Source organism: Monodelphis domestica, chromosome 3 (assembly GCF_027887165.1).
Source record: "Monodelphis domestica isolate mMonDom1 chromosome 3, mMonDom1.pri, whole genome shotgun sequence".
NCBI lineage: Eukaryota > Metazoa > Chordata > Mammalia > Didelphimorphia > Didelphidae > Monodelphis > Monodelphis domestica.
This window is the reverse complement of record NC_077229.1, coordinates 30,441,129-30,457,817: the sequence shown is the minus strand read 5'-3', so window position 1 is coordinate 30,457,817 and position 16,689 is coordinate 30,441,129. Positions and strand designations below refer to the sequence as shown.

At 49.6% G+C, this 16,689-nt stretch overlaps 1 protein-coding gene across 1 annotated transcript in view; it reads left to right on the top strand.

The window, feature by feature from the left end:
* Positions 1 to 9,618: 9,618 nt before the first annotated feature.
* The window catches only part of CABP1 (calcium binding protein 1), a 33,442-nt gene continuing 26,371 nt past the window's right edge, over positions 9,619 to 16,689 (top strand). The window contains 2 exon segments of the mRNA XM_056821638.1: positions 9,619 to 9,762; positions 9,764 to 10,333. Coding sequence (XP_056677616.1) covers positions 9,634 to 9,762; positions 9,764 to 10,333 — 699 coding nt within the window. The 5' untranslated portion in view covers positions 9,619 to 9,633.

The following is a 16,689-nucleotide window of genomic DNA, read 5'->3' as shown; positions in this document are numbered from 1 at the left end:
CAAAGAAATAAATTTAAATCTAATGAGGAAAAAAAAACCCTTCACACCTAGTGTCATCCCAAGGTGGACTGGACTCCCCAGAAGGGAATAAGTTCCTTTTCACTCATCATACTTTAAAAAAAATTATTTAAACTTTTACTTTCTATCTTGTTAACAACTTGGAGACAAATGACTACTTGCCCAGAGTCACACAGCTATGTAGGGTCTGAGGTCACATTTGAACCCAGGTCTTCTTGCCTCCAGGTCTGGCACTAGCCACTTTGCCACCTTACCTGCCCCTCGCTGGCCATCTTTGAGCCAAGATTAGCCGTCCACTTGTCAGTGTACTGAATCTTTCTATGTTATGGGTTGGATTTGATGGGGCTCCTCAGGTCCCTCCTACTTTTGAAAATCAGGGCATCTCCACATGTTATCTGCTGGATTCGAGCCGAAATCCCTGAGGCCAGCCCTTGTTCGTGTCGCTCATTTTATTGATGTGAGGGTGAAAGAAATCTCCAGCGGCTGCCCAGGAAGAGAGTGAGCATTCAGTATAGGTTTGGGGAATCAAGCCATCAGTCAGTCAGTTAACAAGCCTGCAGTAAAGTGGGAAATGGTAGCCATAGTGGAGAACTGAATGATGATGGTGGTGGCCAACATTTATAAAACACTTTATAGCTTCAAGCGTATCATTTCATTTTATCCTCACTATAACAGTGAAAGCCCAAGCGTTATTATTCTCCTCATTTAACAGATGAAGAGGGAGTAGCTGGGTGGCTCAGTAGGTTGAGAGCCAGGCCTCCTGGGTTCAAATCTGGCTTCAGACACTTCCTGGCTGTGTGACCCTGGACAAGTCACTTAACACCCACTGCCTACCCCTTATTGCTCTTCTGCATTGGAACCAATACACAGTATTGATTTCAAGACAGGAAGGTGAGGGTTTAAAATAAAAAATGATGAGGAAATTGAGACAGAAGGATTAACACTAGAAGGATGAGATGTGCCAACTGATGTAAAAAAAATGTAAATATACATGTACGAACAATATATGCATGCATATATCATGCAACAATATAATTATTTTATATATTATATTACTGTTATATATTATATAGCATTATGTGTTGTATAAAATAGGTTACATAAAGTATTATATATTATATACTATTGCATATATCATATATTATGTTATAATATAATTCCAATAACAGAATATATTATGTGATGATATAATATATGATATAAATATTATACATAAATAATATAATATAGAGAACTGAAATATTATATTATTTATAAAGATATGTAGAATATAAATGTATATTAGGGGTGCTCAGGGAGGGTTAGCATCTCTGGTACAGAGGGCTTGTCGTGCCCTTCTAGGGCAGCTCTTCAACCTCTGACCCCCACCTGACACCCAGCTCTCACTTGTGGCTCCCAGTAGCTGCTAGCATGCAGCAGCGGCCACACTCTGGGCAATGGCTTCAACAGGCCAGCCAAACCTTGTGAGGGTAGCCATCGGGTCATCGACCCCTGGTAAACCAGGGCTTTGCTCACCCAGCATGTGAAGTCTGCTTCGGTGGAACAGGCGGAAGAAACCAGCAAGAAGGTTCAACGGCTGAGAGGGCGATGCAGCAAAGCACTGTGGAGTGCTTAGGGCGTGTTGGAGCACAAAAGACAACCCGGCCATCCAATGCAGCTGAGGAAGTCTCCAAGTGTAACGACCTTTCATGCCACTGGACCCAGGCTTCCAATGCCGAGAGAGTGGGACTGTCTCTGTGCATCGACTTTTCCACTTAAATCTTCATGCACAAGTGTCTTTGTGCACAAAAACGCACAAAGACAATCGTCATCCTCGGTTACCGAGAGACTACTACTACTACTGCTATTAATAAAATAAGATATAGATTATATTATATAAATAATATAATATACAGGATGTAAATATTATATAGAATAGAAATATTATATTATGTATAAATATATAGAATATAAATGTATGGGAATAACATAAGATAAAGAATATATTATATAAATAATATAATATATAGGATGTAAATATTATATAGAATATAAATATGTTATGTATAAAATATATAGAATATAAATATATGTGAATAATATAAAATATAGAATATATTATATGAATAATATAAGATATAAAATATGTTGTATGAATAATATAATATATAGGATGCAAATATTACATAGAATAGAAATGTTATATTATGTATAAATATATAGAATGTGAAAGTATGTGAATAATATAAGATATATAATATATTATAAGATATAAAATATATTGTATGAAAAATATAATATATAGGATGCAAATATTACATAGAATAGAAATATTATATTATGTATAAACATATAGAATGTAAAAGTATGTGAATAATATAAGATATATAATTTATTTTATAAATAATATACTATGCAGGATGCAAATATTATATAGAATAGAAATATTATGCTATGTATAAAATATATAGAATATAAATGTGTGGGAATAATATATGGAGTATAAATATCATACTAAAGTATAATATAGAATATAAATATGTCCTATAGAAATATACGTAGACATAGGTGAGTGTACTTTGTGCATGTACGTGTATTATATTTTACTCGGAAATAAACATTTTTATCCAATCGCCTCTGTTTTCTTTGCCTTCTCGAGTGAAACAATGCAGTGGGTCAAAGGCCGTCGCGGCTGGGTGCTGGCGGCATTCTTCAGGCCGGCCCCCCTTGGAGGGACTCGGCCAGGGTCACCTTCCGAAAGAGCTCGCCGCAGGGCAGGGCTGAAGAGGTCGGAGCCAGGATGCCGCCTCAGGAAGAGCAGCCGCATCCGGCAGCTGCCCGAAGTGGCATTGCCAGGAGGCGCTGAATGGCACGCCGCGTCCCCGGTTAATGAGGTCCTCCCGGAGCAGCCAGGGACGAGCCCTTTGTGACTCGTCGCCGACACTGACGGAGCGGCTGCATTCGTCCCATTTGTTTCGCTTGGAAAACAGCCCTTTGGGATGTTACATAACCTCGTCTTCGTGCCTCGCTGGTTTGTTCTGTCCCCCTGAGCAATCGGCAGATGGTGCCGCTGCGCAGCCCCGGACACGCTCCGAGCCTCGTGGTCGCGGCAGACACGCGGGGCTCGGGCCGCTCCGGAGTGGGACGGCCGGCTGGCATTGGCTCGTGGCGCTCAGTTTGTTCTCCCCTGAGCCGGCGATGAATCCGAGGCACGGAAGCGCAGAAGCGAGGGGGCGGAAGGGCCGCCGGGGAACTTGGGAGACTGGTCCGGCCCTCAGAGAGCGGGGAGCTGCCGCGGGCTCAGCCCCTCGGCTCGCTCCCGGTCTCCTTCCCCGTTGCTGGGTTACACGCAGCAGTGTCAGGACTGGCTGTATCAGCCGCGTGTCTGGGGGCCACTTTCTTGGCGGCTCCCTCAATCCCTTGCGGTCCACGAAGTGAGTCAGACACCTGCAGATGAGCGTCCTCTGGGCAGCGCCGCGCCTTTAACGGGGCTCCATCTTTGGGGCAGTGCTGTTTGGGGCACTGCGGGTTCCAAGAACTGGCTAATGCAGAGGAAACCTCTTCCCGGAAGAGCCCTGTCCAACAAGCCTGAGGCTGAGATCCCGAGGAGCATCCTGCCTACACCTTGAGCCAAGTGGGCTCATAAATAAACAGTGCTCCATAGTGCATTTGAGGGGCAGCTGGCTGGCTCAGTGAATTGAGAGCCAGTCCTGGGTTCAAATCCAGCCTTAGACACTTCCTAGCCGAGTGACCCTGGTTAACCCCCGTTGTTACTATTCTTCTGCCTTGGAACCAATACTTAGTATTGATCCTAAGATAGAAGTCGAGGGTTAAAAAAAAAAAGAATGCGCTTAAATCTTTGTTACTCTGTGAGGAAGATGCTATTATTCTCCTTTACAGACAGCAATAATACCACTAGATATTATACCAGTAACCCAACTGGCTAATGTTTCTAGAGTGCTTCTTACGCGCCCGATACTTTGTTTACAACGAAGATCTCATTTGATCTTCAGAACAACCCTAGCCAGGTAGGTGCCATTTTTCTCCCCATTTTACCAATGAGGAAAATGGAAGATAAACAGGGGTCGAAGAGTGTCTGAGGTAAGTCTCCTGGCCCCAGAGAGCAGCCAGCCTTTGTTGTGCGGAGCTCGGACCTCAGGGCTGGGGCAGAGGCCCCGCTTAGAGTTCTCGCGGGAATATCTCTCCCTCCATTAGTCAAGGCAGGAGAGCTTCCTCTGCGGTACCCACTCAGTTCCTGGCAGCACCGTACTCAGTAGGTCTGCTCAGTGGAGGGCCGGGCAGAGCTCCAACTGCCACAGATGTCCCCGCCCTGCTCACAGACTGCATTGTTGGCTGACTCTAATTTGGGATGAAGCCTGCAGTCAATGACACGCAGCACCCTCTTGCCTATGGAAATAAGATGGCTGGGCTCTAGGGGTGACGGCCAGGCTTGGCCGCTTGGTGCTCGAGTCTGGATCCGGGGGACCCGACGGACTGGGCAGCTGCTGCAATAACCTAAGGAAAAGCAAGCGCATCCCCGCAGACAGCTCTGCCTGTTCTCATCTTACCGAGTCAAAGCAGAGGCAGGGACTCATAATGTGGGAGCTGGGAACTTGGACCCCCCCCCCAACCCCCCCTTTGACCACCCCACCATATTTCACTCCTGTTGCTTTCCTGTGTCATACTTCCTGTTTTATGCAGTTAAAAATATCATTCTGGCTCCTCTGCCTTGGAACCAATACAGAATATTGATTTTAAGGTGGAAGGTGAGGGTTTAAGAAAAAAACAAAAGAAACCCATTATCCTGGAACAGCTGGGTAGCACAGTGGACAGAATACCGGACCTTGAGTCAGGAAGACCTGGATTCAAATCTAATCTCAGGCCTTTGTTTCCTAGCCGTGTGACCGTGGGCAAGTCACTTAACACCAATTGTCTTAATTTTATTTTTAATTTAAAAATTTAAAATTATTCTGAGAAAGAGTTCATAGACTTCGGCAGACTGCTAAAAGAGTCTATGGACAAAAAAAAAGTTCAGAACTCCTGAGAGAGGCTACATATCTATGAAATTTAAGATTTTTGTTATTTTTAGTTTATCTGAATATTGGGGAGAGGACAGAGGGAAGATAAAGCATCTGGAGAGACACAGATTCTTCTCTTTTCTTTTTTTTTAAACCACTACATTCCATCTTAGAATCAATACAATGTCTCAGTTCTAATGGAGAAGAGAGGAAAGGGCAAGGCAATGGGGGTTAGAGGAAAGGGCAAGGCAATGGGGGTTAGGTGATTTGCCCAGGGTCACACAGCTGGGAAGTATCTGAGGTCATATTTGAACCCAGGTCCTGCTCATCTCTGGGCCTGGATCTCAATCTACTGAGCCACCCAGCTGCCCCTGACTTTTCCCTTTTCTATGCTCCTTACTGCCTCAATGTGTGACCTTGGGTAGCTCACATGCTCTCTGGCCTGCCGCCTCCTCATCTCTGTACATCGGAGGGCAAGGTCAAGATGCTGTGCTGTGACTCTTCCGTTGCCGCCTCCCATCTAATGGGAATTGTTTATGAATGTGTGTATGTTTTTCATTGCATTGTATACCGCCCTTCTGAATGTGGGCATGTGTGGAGTTGGGAACATTAAAGGGGTGGGAGTTAGGTGGGTGCAAACGAAAGCAGAATTCTAGAAATTTTAGAATCTGTCAACTTTTTGCTAAGGAAATCTAAATTTGTCCCTTTGGATCCCATCCTGCCCAGCTGCTAGCACAAAGCCTGGAAGATGACCGTTTTCTCCCTTTAATCACGACCTCAGGAAGCAGAGAAGACTTGGGCCAGATTAGGAAAAGAGAAGAAGACTTTAAGGGGAGACAGATGTGAGATCAGGAGAAAGAATCTGTAAATATCCTTGCAGGGAGAGCCATACCTGACAGGACCCAGATACTAGAGCACTCTGTGAACTCCACCTGCTTCTTCAAAGCTGGGATTGTGCCGTTTTCTTCTTCTTCTATCCCCAATACAGAGCATAATGGCTTTTAAATAAAAGGGGTAAGAATAAATGGCTCAGTGATAAAGGTCCAGGTCTGGAGTTGGGTTCCAATCTAGCCTCAGACACTTCCTAGCTGTGTGACCCTGGGCAAGTCACTTAACCCCAATTGCTTCACCCTTACTACTCTTCTGCCCTAGAGTTGTTACTTGGAAAGAAAGTAAGGATGAAAAAAAAAAGAATAGCTGGTTGTTGATTTTGATTTGAGTTTCTTTTCTAGTAGTGATGAGTAGTTAAGGTTAGGGAAGCTCCTTAGATTTAGGAAGGCTGGGTTATGGGTTAGGCAATCAAGGACCTGAGTTCAAATTACAGTTCTATTTCCTGTGTGACCTTGGAAAGGTCACTTAATGCCATGGACCTCCATTTCCTTAAAATAAGGGGAATGGATTCCCTTTTTCTGGCTTTAAATGTGGATTTTCACTAATCCATTCACAATTTTGTCCTTTATAGCATAGTCTTTGTAAGCCTGCTAGCTATGGTCAGGGGAGGAGAGTCATATCCATGGAACACAGCAAAAGGAATGGACCCCATTGGGGAATCAATCCATGATCTTAAACTCAATAGTAACATAATGCCAACTGTACCACCACTCTGAGAGAACTGGGTCCTTAATGGAATCCCATTGCCTCTTTTCTTGCCAGTATTAAAGCTCCACGGTTCTCAAGAAATCAGCTGTTCTCTCTTTGCCCAGCACGGTTTATTTTAAAAGCTGCAAAAGCAGTTCCCAGGAAGGTCTTTGCAAAGGCAGCCCTCTCAATAAAAAATCCACAGAAACTCTCTTGGCCCAACCTTTTGTGGACCCCAATACGACATCACCTTTGGCCACCCTGGGTGTTGCCAGCTTCCATAGACCCGGCAATCTCTGCCCTCAAAACAAAATCAGAGGAAGAGCAAATTAAGTTGATCCTGTCAAAAGGTGAATCTAGCAGGAAGAAATTAATTTGACAAGAAAGACTTGAGAGATCCAGTCAATTCCACCGAGGAAATGCTCATCTCATTTTACATCGTGGGCTTTTTCAGGGATCTGTGTTGATTAGGGAACATGGCAAAGATCTGACTAGCAGCAAAGGGGAATTAGTGTTTAAAGGATCCTGCTAATGAATGTAACAAGCCAGGTAATGTTAGATAAGAGTGAGCATTTGAAAAATTTGCCTTTAATCTTCTATTGATCCTTCTGGAGAGAAAAAAAAAAGGCTTATTGGAAAATGAGAAGGAAAGAAAGCCAAGAACGACTTTACTCTTGGTAAACCTGGTCGTCTCAAAACAACACATGCCCCTGCCAATGCCCATATGTGCCAGGCACTCTATCTAGGCTTCCAGGCCAGCCTGGCCCTCTGCTACTTCTTTGGAACCATTATAATTGATGAGTCACGTTTATAATGGCAGAGCACTTTGCAGTGGCCTCATTTTCCTTAGTTATCCCTCCCTAGATGAGGTAACTCCACCATTTTACAGATCAGGTACCTGGGGGTGTAGACCAAGCAGTTAGTTTCTTATCCATCAGTCCTAATGGGGCCAAATTGGGATTCTGATATTCCCATACGAAGTGACAAGAATCTTGCCAGCCCATTGTAGCTAGGGAATCTTGGCCAAAGTCATTTAGGGAGTTGGAAAAAGCAGGGATTAAAAGACTGGATTAGCCCATCCAAGCTCCTCAGAGATTTGCAAAGGTATTTTAATTTATGGATGGATGGACATTTATAAATGTTCTAATTCACTCTTGATGGGAGAAATGTAAATTAGAACAATGCTGAGGTACCAGCTCATACTTATCAGATTGGCTAATATGGCTGTAAAGGAAAGTGGTAAATGTTGGAGGGGAAAGTGGCAAAATTCAAACACTAATGCATTATTGGTGGAGCTGTGAACTGATCCAACCAGTCTGGAGGGCAATTTGGAACTATGCCCAAAGGGCTATAAAACCCTACATCCCTTTGACCCCCAAAGATCCCAAAGAGATCATAAAAAAGGGGAAAGGACCTCTTGTACAAAAATATTTATAGCTGCTCTTTTGGGGGTGGCAAAGAATTGGAAAGTGAGGGGATGGCCATACAATGGAGAATGGCTGAACCAACTGTAGTATATGTTGGTGATGGAATACTTTTGGGCTATATGAAATGATAAACAGGATGATTTCAGACAAAGCAGGAAAGAACTACAGAGAGAAATAAGGAGAACAATATACACAACAGCAGCAATATTATCTGTGAAACCTGGGCTCCTCTCAGCAGTGCAATGATGTGGGACAATCCTGGAGGACTGATGCTCTCCAGCTCCAGAGAAAGACCTGCTGGAGTCGTCTCTCCCATCAGTGAATCTCTGCTTTTATTTGGGGTTTGGGCTAGGTGGGACTCTGCTCTTCCAACAGTGACCAGTATGGAAGAGGGTTTGCATGCCAATAAAAAATGGGAGAAAAAGAGAAACAAGAAACATTATGTGTTGCTAATCCTGGCAGACCCTCCATTATAACAGGAGCTGCAGCAGCCAGAACCTCGATTGACTGCATTCATCCTCTGGGTGAATGAATGGATTCTGTCCACCCTGCCTATTAGAACAGAGCTAACAAACAGTGACCAGGGCAGTTAATCTATAGTCTGCTTCCCTCCTTTCTCTTCAGAGGGATTGAATTGCTATGCCCTGCAATTCAATCCCCCACGACAGAAGGTGGAACAATTTCCCACACTTCCCTGCTCATTTGGCCCTCTGGGTAGCTAGTTTCCTAGGCCACTGTGCATTCCACTGGGTTGAACTGCCTGGAATAAACTTAAATGTGGCAGCTGGAAGGCTCCTTAGAAACCTTCCAAATCAACATCTTCTATTTTGAAGAAGAGGAAAAAAACAAGTCACCCTGGGCAAGTCATTTATCCTCCTTGGGCCTCAGTTTCCTTTCTTCTGAAAGCCTGTAGAGGTGAAGGGATTTGTTCAAGGTCCCAGGGCAAAGAGGTAGAGTAGGGCTGCCCCAGGCTCCTGCCTCTGAGCCTGAAGATTTTCCCCTGTGACACTCTGCTGAGTCCCCTGTACACTGGGATCATATGATTTAGAGTTCAGAAGACACCTAGTTAGTCTTACCCTTTCTTGCATGGTACAAATGAAGAAAAGAGATCCCAAGATGTAAAGGGACTCGCTGGAGGTCACCCAGGTGAAATATAAGAAATAGGTAGCTGAAGTGGAATTTGAACTCAGGGCTCTAAAAGTTGGTAATGGATGGGTCAGTCTATAAAAGGGCTCCATTTTCAGCCGGCTCTCCTCCAGGGTTCAGGTGCAGAGACAAGTCAGGGAAGGAGGGGCGGGGGGGGGGGGGGAGGGTTGCCCCAGGGGAGGGGCACAGGAAGCCCCCTCCAAGTGTCCTTCTCGGGTCCGAGTCGGGGTCCCTGACTCCAGTTGACCATCCCTGGAGGGAAGCCACCGAGCTCGCCCCGCCTGCAGGGGCAGGTGTGCCCTCCCCTCGGTGGATGGGGCGGGGCCACCTGGGCGGGCGGGGGCAGGAGGGGGCGGGAGCGGGGGCCGGCCCCAGGCCCCTCCTTCAGCTCTCCCCGGCCCCCAGCCTCCGGCTGGGTTCCGCTAGCTGGGAGCCCGCGGCTCGGGGCGCAGAGGCTGCGCTGTCACATGGGCGGCGGCGGCGGTGGCGGCGGCGGCGGGGCCGCATTTAAGCGGTTGGGGGACGGCGCCCGCCTCCAGCGCGTCCTCTGGCTAGGCTCCCGCCGGGCGCCCGGGGCTCCGCCTGAGGGGGGTCTGCTCCGCGCCGCCCCCGCCCCCGCCGGGCCATGCGAGCGCGGGCACCGCCGAGATGAGCTCGTCCATTGCCAAGAGCGAGTCCAAGACGTCGCTGCTGAAGGCGGCGACGGTGGCGGCGGCGGGCGGGGGCAGCCGGGCTCCCCAGCGCTCGGCGGCGGCGGCGGCGGGCGCGGAGCCCCGCCAGGGCCCGGCCCGGGAGCTGGGGCCGCACGGTCGCCGCCCCCTGCGCCCGCAGCCTGGCTGCCCCGGGACGCCGCCGCCGCCGTCACCCGGGGACCCCAGCTCGCGGAGGCCCCTGTGCCGGCCGCGGGAGGAGGGGGCTCGGGGGAGCTGGCCGCGCTCCCCGGCCCCGGGCTGCCGGGAGTCCCCGCCGTTGCCGCCTCCGCAGCCGCTGCCGCCGCAGCCCCTCGGGCGGGATGGGGAGGAACGGGGGCTGTCCCCTGCGCTCGGCCTCCGGCAGCGCTCCCGGGAGTCCCTGCGGGCGGCCGGAGCCCGGACCGGAGCCGCGGTGCAGGAGGCAGACCCGTTCCTCCACCAACTGCGCCCCATGCTCAGTTCCGCCTTCGGCCAGGTAAGGGCCGCGCCCTGCACTCCGCCCCCAGCCCCGGGTCGGGCAGTGCTTCCCCCCCAATCCCACCTCCTGCTCGGGAGCGCCGGCCCCTCGCCAAGCGGGGCCAGGGGTGGGCTGGTAGCCTAGGGAGCAGAGACCTTGGAAGCCGGCCAGCTTCATCTCTGCGGCTCCTGGGGCGAGTCAGGGACCAGCAAACCCCGGGGAGCCCCGACTGGCTCCTTGACCCCCTCATCACCTCTGCTGACCTGGGCTCGACCTTCGCCTCTCTTACGCGGGCAGCGGCTTCGCTCGCGGGGCAGACTTCCTGACCCGGCGCCGCTGTCCCTCTTCCTCCCCTCTGCCGCATCCCTCCCCACACAGCTTCAGCACCCTCTGCGCTGTCCGCCGCTCGCCTCTGAGCTAGCCCAGAGCCGGGCGCTCGGGTCCTGCTTGTCCGTGGAGTTGCCCGTTCCTGGCCACTTCGTTTCAGGGCACCGATGCCCCTCGATTGGCCCTGGCAGCCTTCTGCATGACTACCAGCCCTGCAAGCGGCTCTTCGGGGCTCGGGGCATGGCCGGAGAAGCCAAGAGCCTGGGGACAACGCGGAAGGGGGGGCTGGGGTTGGAGCCTCGGCTGCTGAATTGTGTGTGACCTAGGGTTGGAGGCGCCGGCCAGGGCAGGGTGGAGTCAGCTCGGCTGCAGGAAGGGTTTTCGGGGCTCCGGTCCGGCCCGCCCACCCCTCGCTACCCGGACCCAAAGGAACCGAGAGTCGGAATCCGCCTGGGAACGGAGTGGGGGCAGATCAGGGAAAAGCGTCAAGGACGATCCACTCGGACTGAGTTAGAATTCGTCTTTCCCGAGTCTGTGATGGCCCCGAGCACTCAAAGTCCCGGAGAGTCAGGCCAGATGCATGTGGGGGAGGAAAGGGAGTGGAAAAGTCTGCCCGAGTGCCCGGGAATGCGGCAAGAAGTGGGCACCGTGGCGAGGAAGGGGGCTGTGGGTGGTAGAGGGCAGCGCTTAGGGGTACCGGGAGGAGAAGGGAGAAACCCGGACTTGGAAACTGGAATCAATGCAGTGGCTGGCTGTGGGGAAGTAGTGAGTGAAACACTGAGTTCTGCAGGTTGGCATTGTGGCATCCCATTAGGACTGCAGTTTGGCCACTGGTTTGGAAGCGGCATGTGGAAACAGAGTCCAAACCCCCATCCCCAGTTGGAGGAAGTTGGAATCCTGGGACTGGAAAGGCCTTGGGGAGGTTGTTTCACCCATCATCCTGCCTGTGACCAGGAAGGAGTGCCAGGCAGACAGGGAGCTCGAGGCTGAAAATAGACTGCCAGCATTAGCAGGGGGCAGTGGGGGAACAAGAGAAGGGAAGGGGGTGCTGGGTGGGAAATGAGCAGCCGAACTCCCCAGCAGCCCTTGGGCTTTCTTCCTTTTTCATTAAAAAATGGGGGGGGGGGGCTTTCTGTCAATCCTCCGAGTTTGACTCAGGCAAAACTCTCACTGGTGCAGTCGTGAGAAGGAAGACTGCCACAGACAGGAGAAGGGTGCAATGCAGTCATCTGATGGCATCAGCCTGCCTGGAGCTCGGAGAAACCCCATCGAGTGATGGGAGGCTGGGCTTTGTCTGGAGAGTCCTGATAGTTTCCATTAAGCTGAACCAAATGGGTTAGGGATCTGGGTTCGAGGACCTATGGGTGCACTCCTGGGACAGCGGACTGTGCTCCGGTGTTGCCCAGCCCTTCTCCAAATGCTACTCTGCAGCAGCTGATCATTGCAGAGGTCTGACATTGAGGCGCTAACACATTTCCCCACATTGCAGCATTGGCCCATCACTGGGCTTGGTAGCGCAGTGGTGAGCTGATGCATTCTTGCAGGGACTGTGCTGGTCTTGACTAGCTGGCGTGGTGATGGGCTAGCTCTAGGGCTGCGTGGCTGAAGTTAATGAATGTGCCAGTGTAGGGCAGGTTTGTACAGTGTGACACGGGGAGGGGGTGTAGACCGTGCTATCAGGGCATCCGAGGCTTGGGGTGAGGGGGTGGGTGGGCAGAAGGATGCGGCCAGGCAAGGCTGGAGCATCACAGAAGCCCCGCTTGTGCAGTTCTTTGCTGACCATCGCTGCCACCATTGTTATCAGTCCTGCCGGGTCTATTTACGTGGGCTTCTACAGTGGCTGCTCAGAGAAGCTCCTCTGTGTGTCCCTGGGCTGCTTTCTGCTTTCTTAGCCTGGAAATGAAGAGATTGGTCCAGCCCAGTACCCTGACAGCCTTTCTGAAATGCCACTGGGGTCACGGGAAGCAGTGGAGCAAGAGCGGCCCATCAAATATTTAATGCCTCCCTCCGGGAGCCTCTCTGGCTAATGGGGCTGTGGGCTTCGGCTTCAAAGTCCAGTTCATTTAGGGTTGGCACCCCAGGGAGACCCGAAGGGCTTTTTAAAGAGAAAAAGGGGTTTATTTGTGCCAGAGCCTCCAGAGCAATTATTGTTTCCCAACCCCTGCTCGCCATGGCGATCTCTCAGATGGATCAGGGGCCCGGCAAAGTCTGCTTTGGTGAATGTAGTAGGCAGAAAATGCACTGCTCCCAAGCCTGACTCTGGATTCCACTGGGGAGCTGGGGTGCTTTTAGCCCCCAAACATTCAGCATTACAGAGCTGGGGGGCGAAATGAGGAACCTGCTTTACGGAAATGAAATTCTGCCTGGGTTAGTGCCGAGGCAAGAGCCTCTTTCTTAGCTTGTGTCTTTGGAAAGGTGACTTAATGGCAGAGGAAGAGCACTGGCCTTCAAGTCCCAGGATCTGGGCCCAGACACTTCAGAGCTATCTGGTGTCGCTTTGTTGTTATTGTTAATAAGCCGATCTGTTATGTGCCGTTATTGTTGTGGTCAATAATAATGATGCTCGATGGTACTTGGGTTTGTAGGGGGCTTTGTAAAGCTTATCTCATTTGATCCTCACAATGGCCCAGAGAGGTAGGTGTTGTTATTATTCCCATTTTACAGATGAAGAAACAGGAGGGGGGGAGAGTCAGAGAGAGATGGAGAGACAGAGAGGGGGAGAGAGACGGGGAGAGAGAGAGGGAGAGACAAAGAGAGAGAGATGAAGAGAGAGATATGGAGAGACAGAGAGGGAGAGAGTGATGGGGAAGGAGGGAGAGGGAGAGAGAGAGAAAGAGAGAGACACACACAGAGAGAGGGAGAGAGAAAGAGAGAGAGAGGGAGAGAGAGAGACAAAGGGAGAGAGATGGAGAGACAGAGAAGGAGAGAGAGAGACAGAGAGACAGAGAGGGGGGAGAGAGAGAGACAAAGAGAGAGATGAAAAGAGAGAGAGAGATGTAGAGACAGAGAGGGAGAGAGAGACGGGGAGAGAGAGAGGGAGAGACAAAGAGAGAGATGAAGAGAGAGAGATATGGAGAGACAGAGAGGGAGAGAGCTATGGGGAAGGAGGGAGAGGGAGAGAGAGAGAGAAAGAGAGAGAGACACACACAGAGGGAGAGAGAAAGAGAGAGGGAGAGAGAGACAAAGGGAGAGAGATGGAGAGAGAGAGAGATGGAGAGACAGGGAGAGAGAGAGACAGGGAGGGAGGGAGAGATGGAGAGACAGAGAGGGAGAGAGAGAGAGAGAGAGAGAGAGAGAGAGAGAGAGAGAGAGAGAGAGAGAGAGAGAGAGAGAGAGAGAGGGAGAGGGAGAGGGAGAGAGAGAGAGACAAAGGGAGAGAGATGGAGAGACAGAGATGGAGAGAGAGATGGGGAGAGAGACAGGGAGAGAGAGAGGGAGAGAGATGGAGAGACAGAGAGGGAGAGAGAGAGAGACAGGGAGGGAGGGAGAGATGGAGAGACAGAGAGAGAGAGACAGAGAGAGAGACAGAGAGAGAGAGAGAGAGAGAGAGAGAGAGAGAGAGAGAGACAGAGACAGAGACAGAGAGAGAGAGAGAGAGAGAGAGACAGAGACAGAGACAGAGACAGAGACAGAGACAGAGAGAGAGAGAGAGAGAGAGAGAGAGAGAGAGAGAGAGAGAGAGAGAGAGAGAGAGAGTTACTTGCCCAGAATCACACAGCTAATATCTGAGTCTAGTCCTGGGGACATTCTCAACACCTAGCTACCTCTTTATATTTTCTGAGACTCGTTTTATCCATCTATGAAATGGAAAGCAGGAAAGCTGACCTTAGAGATTCAGAAAGGCCAGAGTCCAGGGCTTGACTCTGACAAATATATCGGTTGTGTAACTCAGGGCAAAATCATTTAACAAACTCTCTGTGCTTTGGGCCATTGGTGTGTGGCCCATAATACTCCTGAGTAAGGCCTGAGCCAGATTAAAATGTCATTTGGAAATATTTAACAAAATAAATAAGAATATATTAAATATAGATCACAGTGCGAGGGGGAGGCTGAGGGAAACCAGATTATCAGTGCATAATTGTGTTAAGACTGCAGCGCAGGACCAAGGTCTGGGGATGTAGCCCTGAATGGATGCAGCATCATGGAACCCCTTTGTTGGAACTCAGAGGGAGCTCTTTACCCCCCAGGAAATCATGGCTTTATCTCTCTCCCTGCCTGCAAGAGGCAATGAGAGCCATCGTTGTGTAGTGAAGAGAGGGCTGGACTTGTGTTGTTTCCGTCCTGTTTGACTCTTCATAACCCCATTTGGGGTTTTCTTGGCAAAGATGCTGAAGTGGTTTGCCCGTTACTTCTCTGGCTCATTGGACAGCTGGGGAAATCGAGGCACAAGGGTGAAGTGACTTGCTCAAGGTTACACAGCTAGTTAGTGTCAAGAGTCAGGAAAATGCAGATTCAAATGTCACCTTGGACACAGGGACCCTAGGCAAGTCCTGGGTTCTGTCTTGGATTCCTCACTGTAAAAGGCCTCTGAGGTGCCCTCCAGCTCTCAATCTAGGACTCTGTGAAAACGTACCCTAAGTGGGGAATCTGCTGGCTTCTTACTAGAGGAAACACATCCCTCCTCAGCCAAAGTCATGGCAAGGCGAACACATCTCCTTCCACAAGCCTAGTGTACAATGGCCCCGAATGGGTAGAAGAGTCTGCCCAGCTCTTACATACTATCTCCCCTCTCCTTCCTTAGGGACGAGGTGGGCAGCAGTGGAGAGCCCCGGACTTAGGAAAGCCCGAGTTCAAATCCTGCCTAGCTAGGTGATCCTGGGCAAGTCACTTTACTCAACTGTAAAATGGGGATAATAACCCTGTCTCACTGGGTGTGCTGAGGTTAAATGAGGTACTATTTATGGAGCGCCTGGCACTAGCAGTCATTCCCTTCTTCTCCTCGGACCTCCCCCCAATGGGGGCCAGCCCTACACCCAGGATCCTGGAAGAGCAATAGGGAGGATCAGTGAAAAAAGGCCAATCTCCCTCCTAATCAGCACCGGCTTTATCCTTCTAAGCTCTCTGATCCAATTATTCATTTCTAATGTTCCTTCAACCTAATGACTACTTACTGCCACAGCTGGCCAGGGAAGCTGACCTCTCCCTTAACTCCTCAGTACACATGGGTGTAGCGCACGGATGCTGGATCTGAAGTCAGAAAGACCCGAGTTCAGATCCTGCCCGATCCAGGGCAAGTCACTAAAGCATTCTTGGGCTCCATTTTCTCATCTGTAAAATAGATATGAGAAGAGCACCTAGCTTGCCGCGTGAATGTGAGAATCAAATAAGAGAGCTTTTGGACAGTTTGCTTTGCAAACCTTACAGTGTTGGATAAATAGCAGCTCGGGTTAGTAGGAGTCTTTCTCTTTTTTTCTTTCTTTTTGATTCAAAGAGATTTTATTTCCCCAATTACATGTAATAATCATTTTCAACATACATTTTTCAAAACAATAAGATCCAAACAGTCTCCTTCTCTCCCTCCCTCCCCTCTCTGAGACGGTCAGCAATTGGATCTGGGGTATACATGAATCATTGTGCAAACCTCACTTCCATATTGGTCATTGTTGTAAGAGCACCCTCATATGAAACCAGAACCCCCAAATAAAACCATAGATACCCCGACGGGAAAGAGAGTCTGCTTTGATCCTCCTCCGACCCCCCAAATTCTTTCTCTGGAGGTGGAGGGCATTGCCTGTCGTAAAGACCTTCAGAACTGTCCCAGATCATTGCTCTGCTGAGAGTAGTCACTATTATTATTACTTAGTTTCTCTCAGCCTCAGTTTCCTCATCTGTAACATGAGGGAGCTGGACCAAGCAGCCTCAAGGTCTTATTATCATCATCATCATCATCATCACAACCTCTTGGCCTCAGTTTCCTCATCTGGAAGATAGGTATGATAATAGCACACATCTCGCAGGGTTATCGTGAGAATAAAATTAGATGGTGTACATAACATTTGATTTTTAAGCCTTAAGATGTTAGAGAAAAAGCCAAAGATGAAATCCAA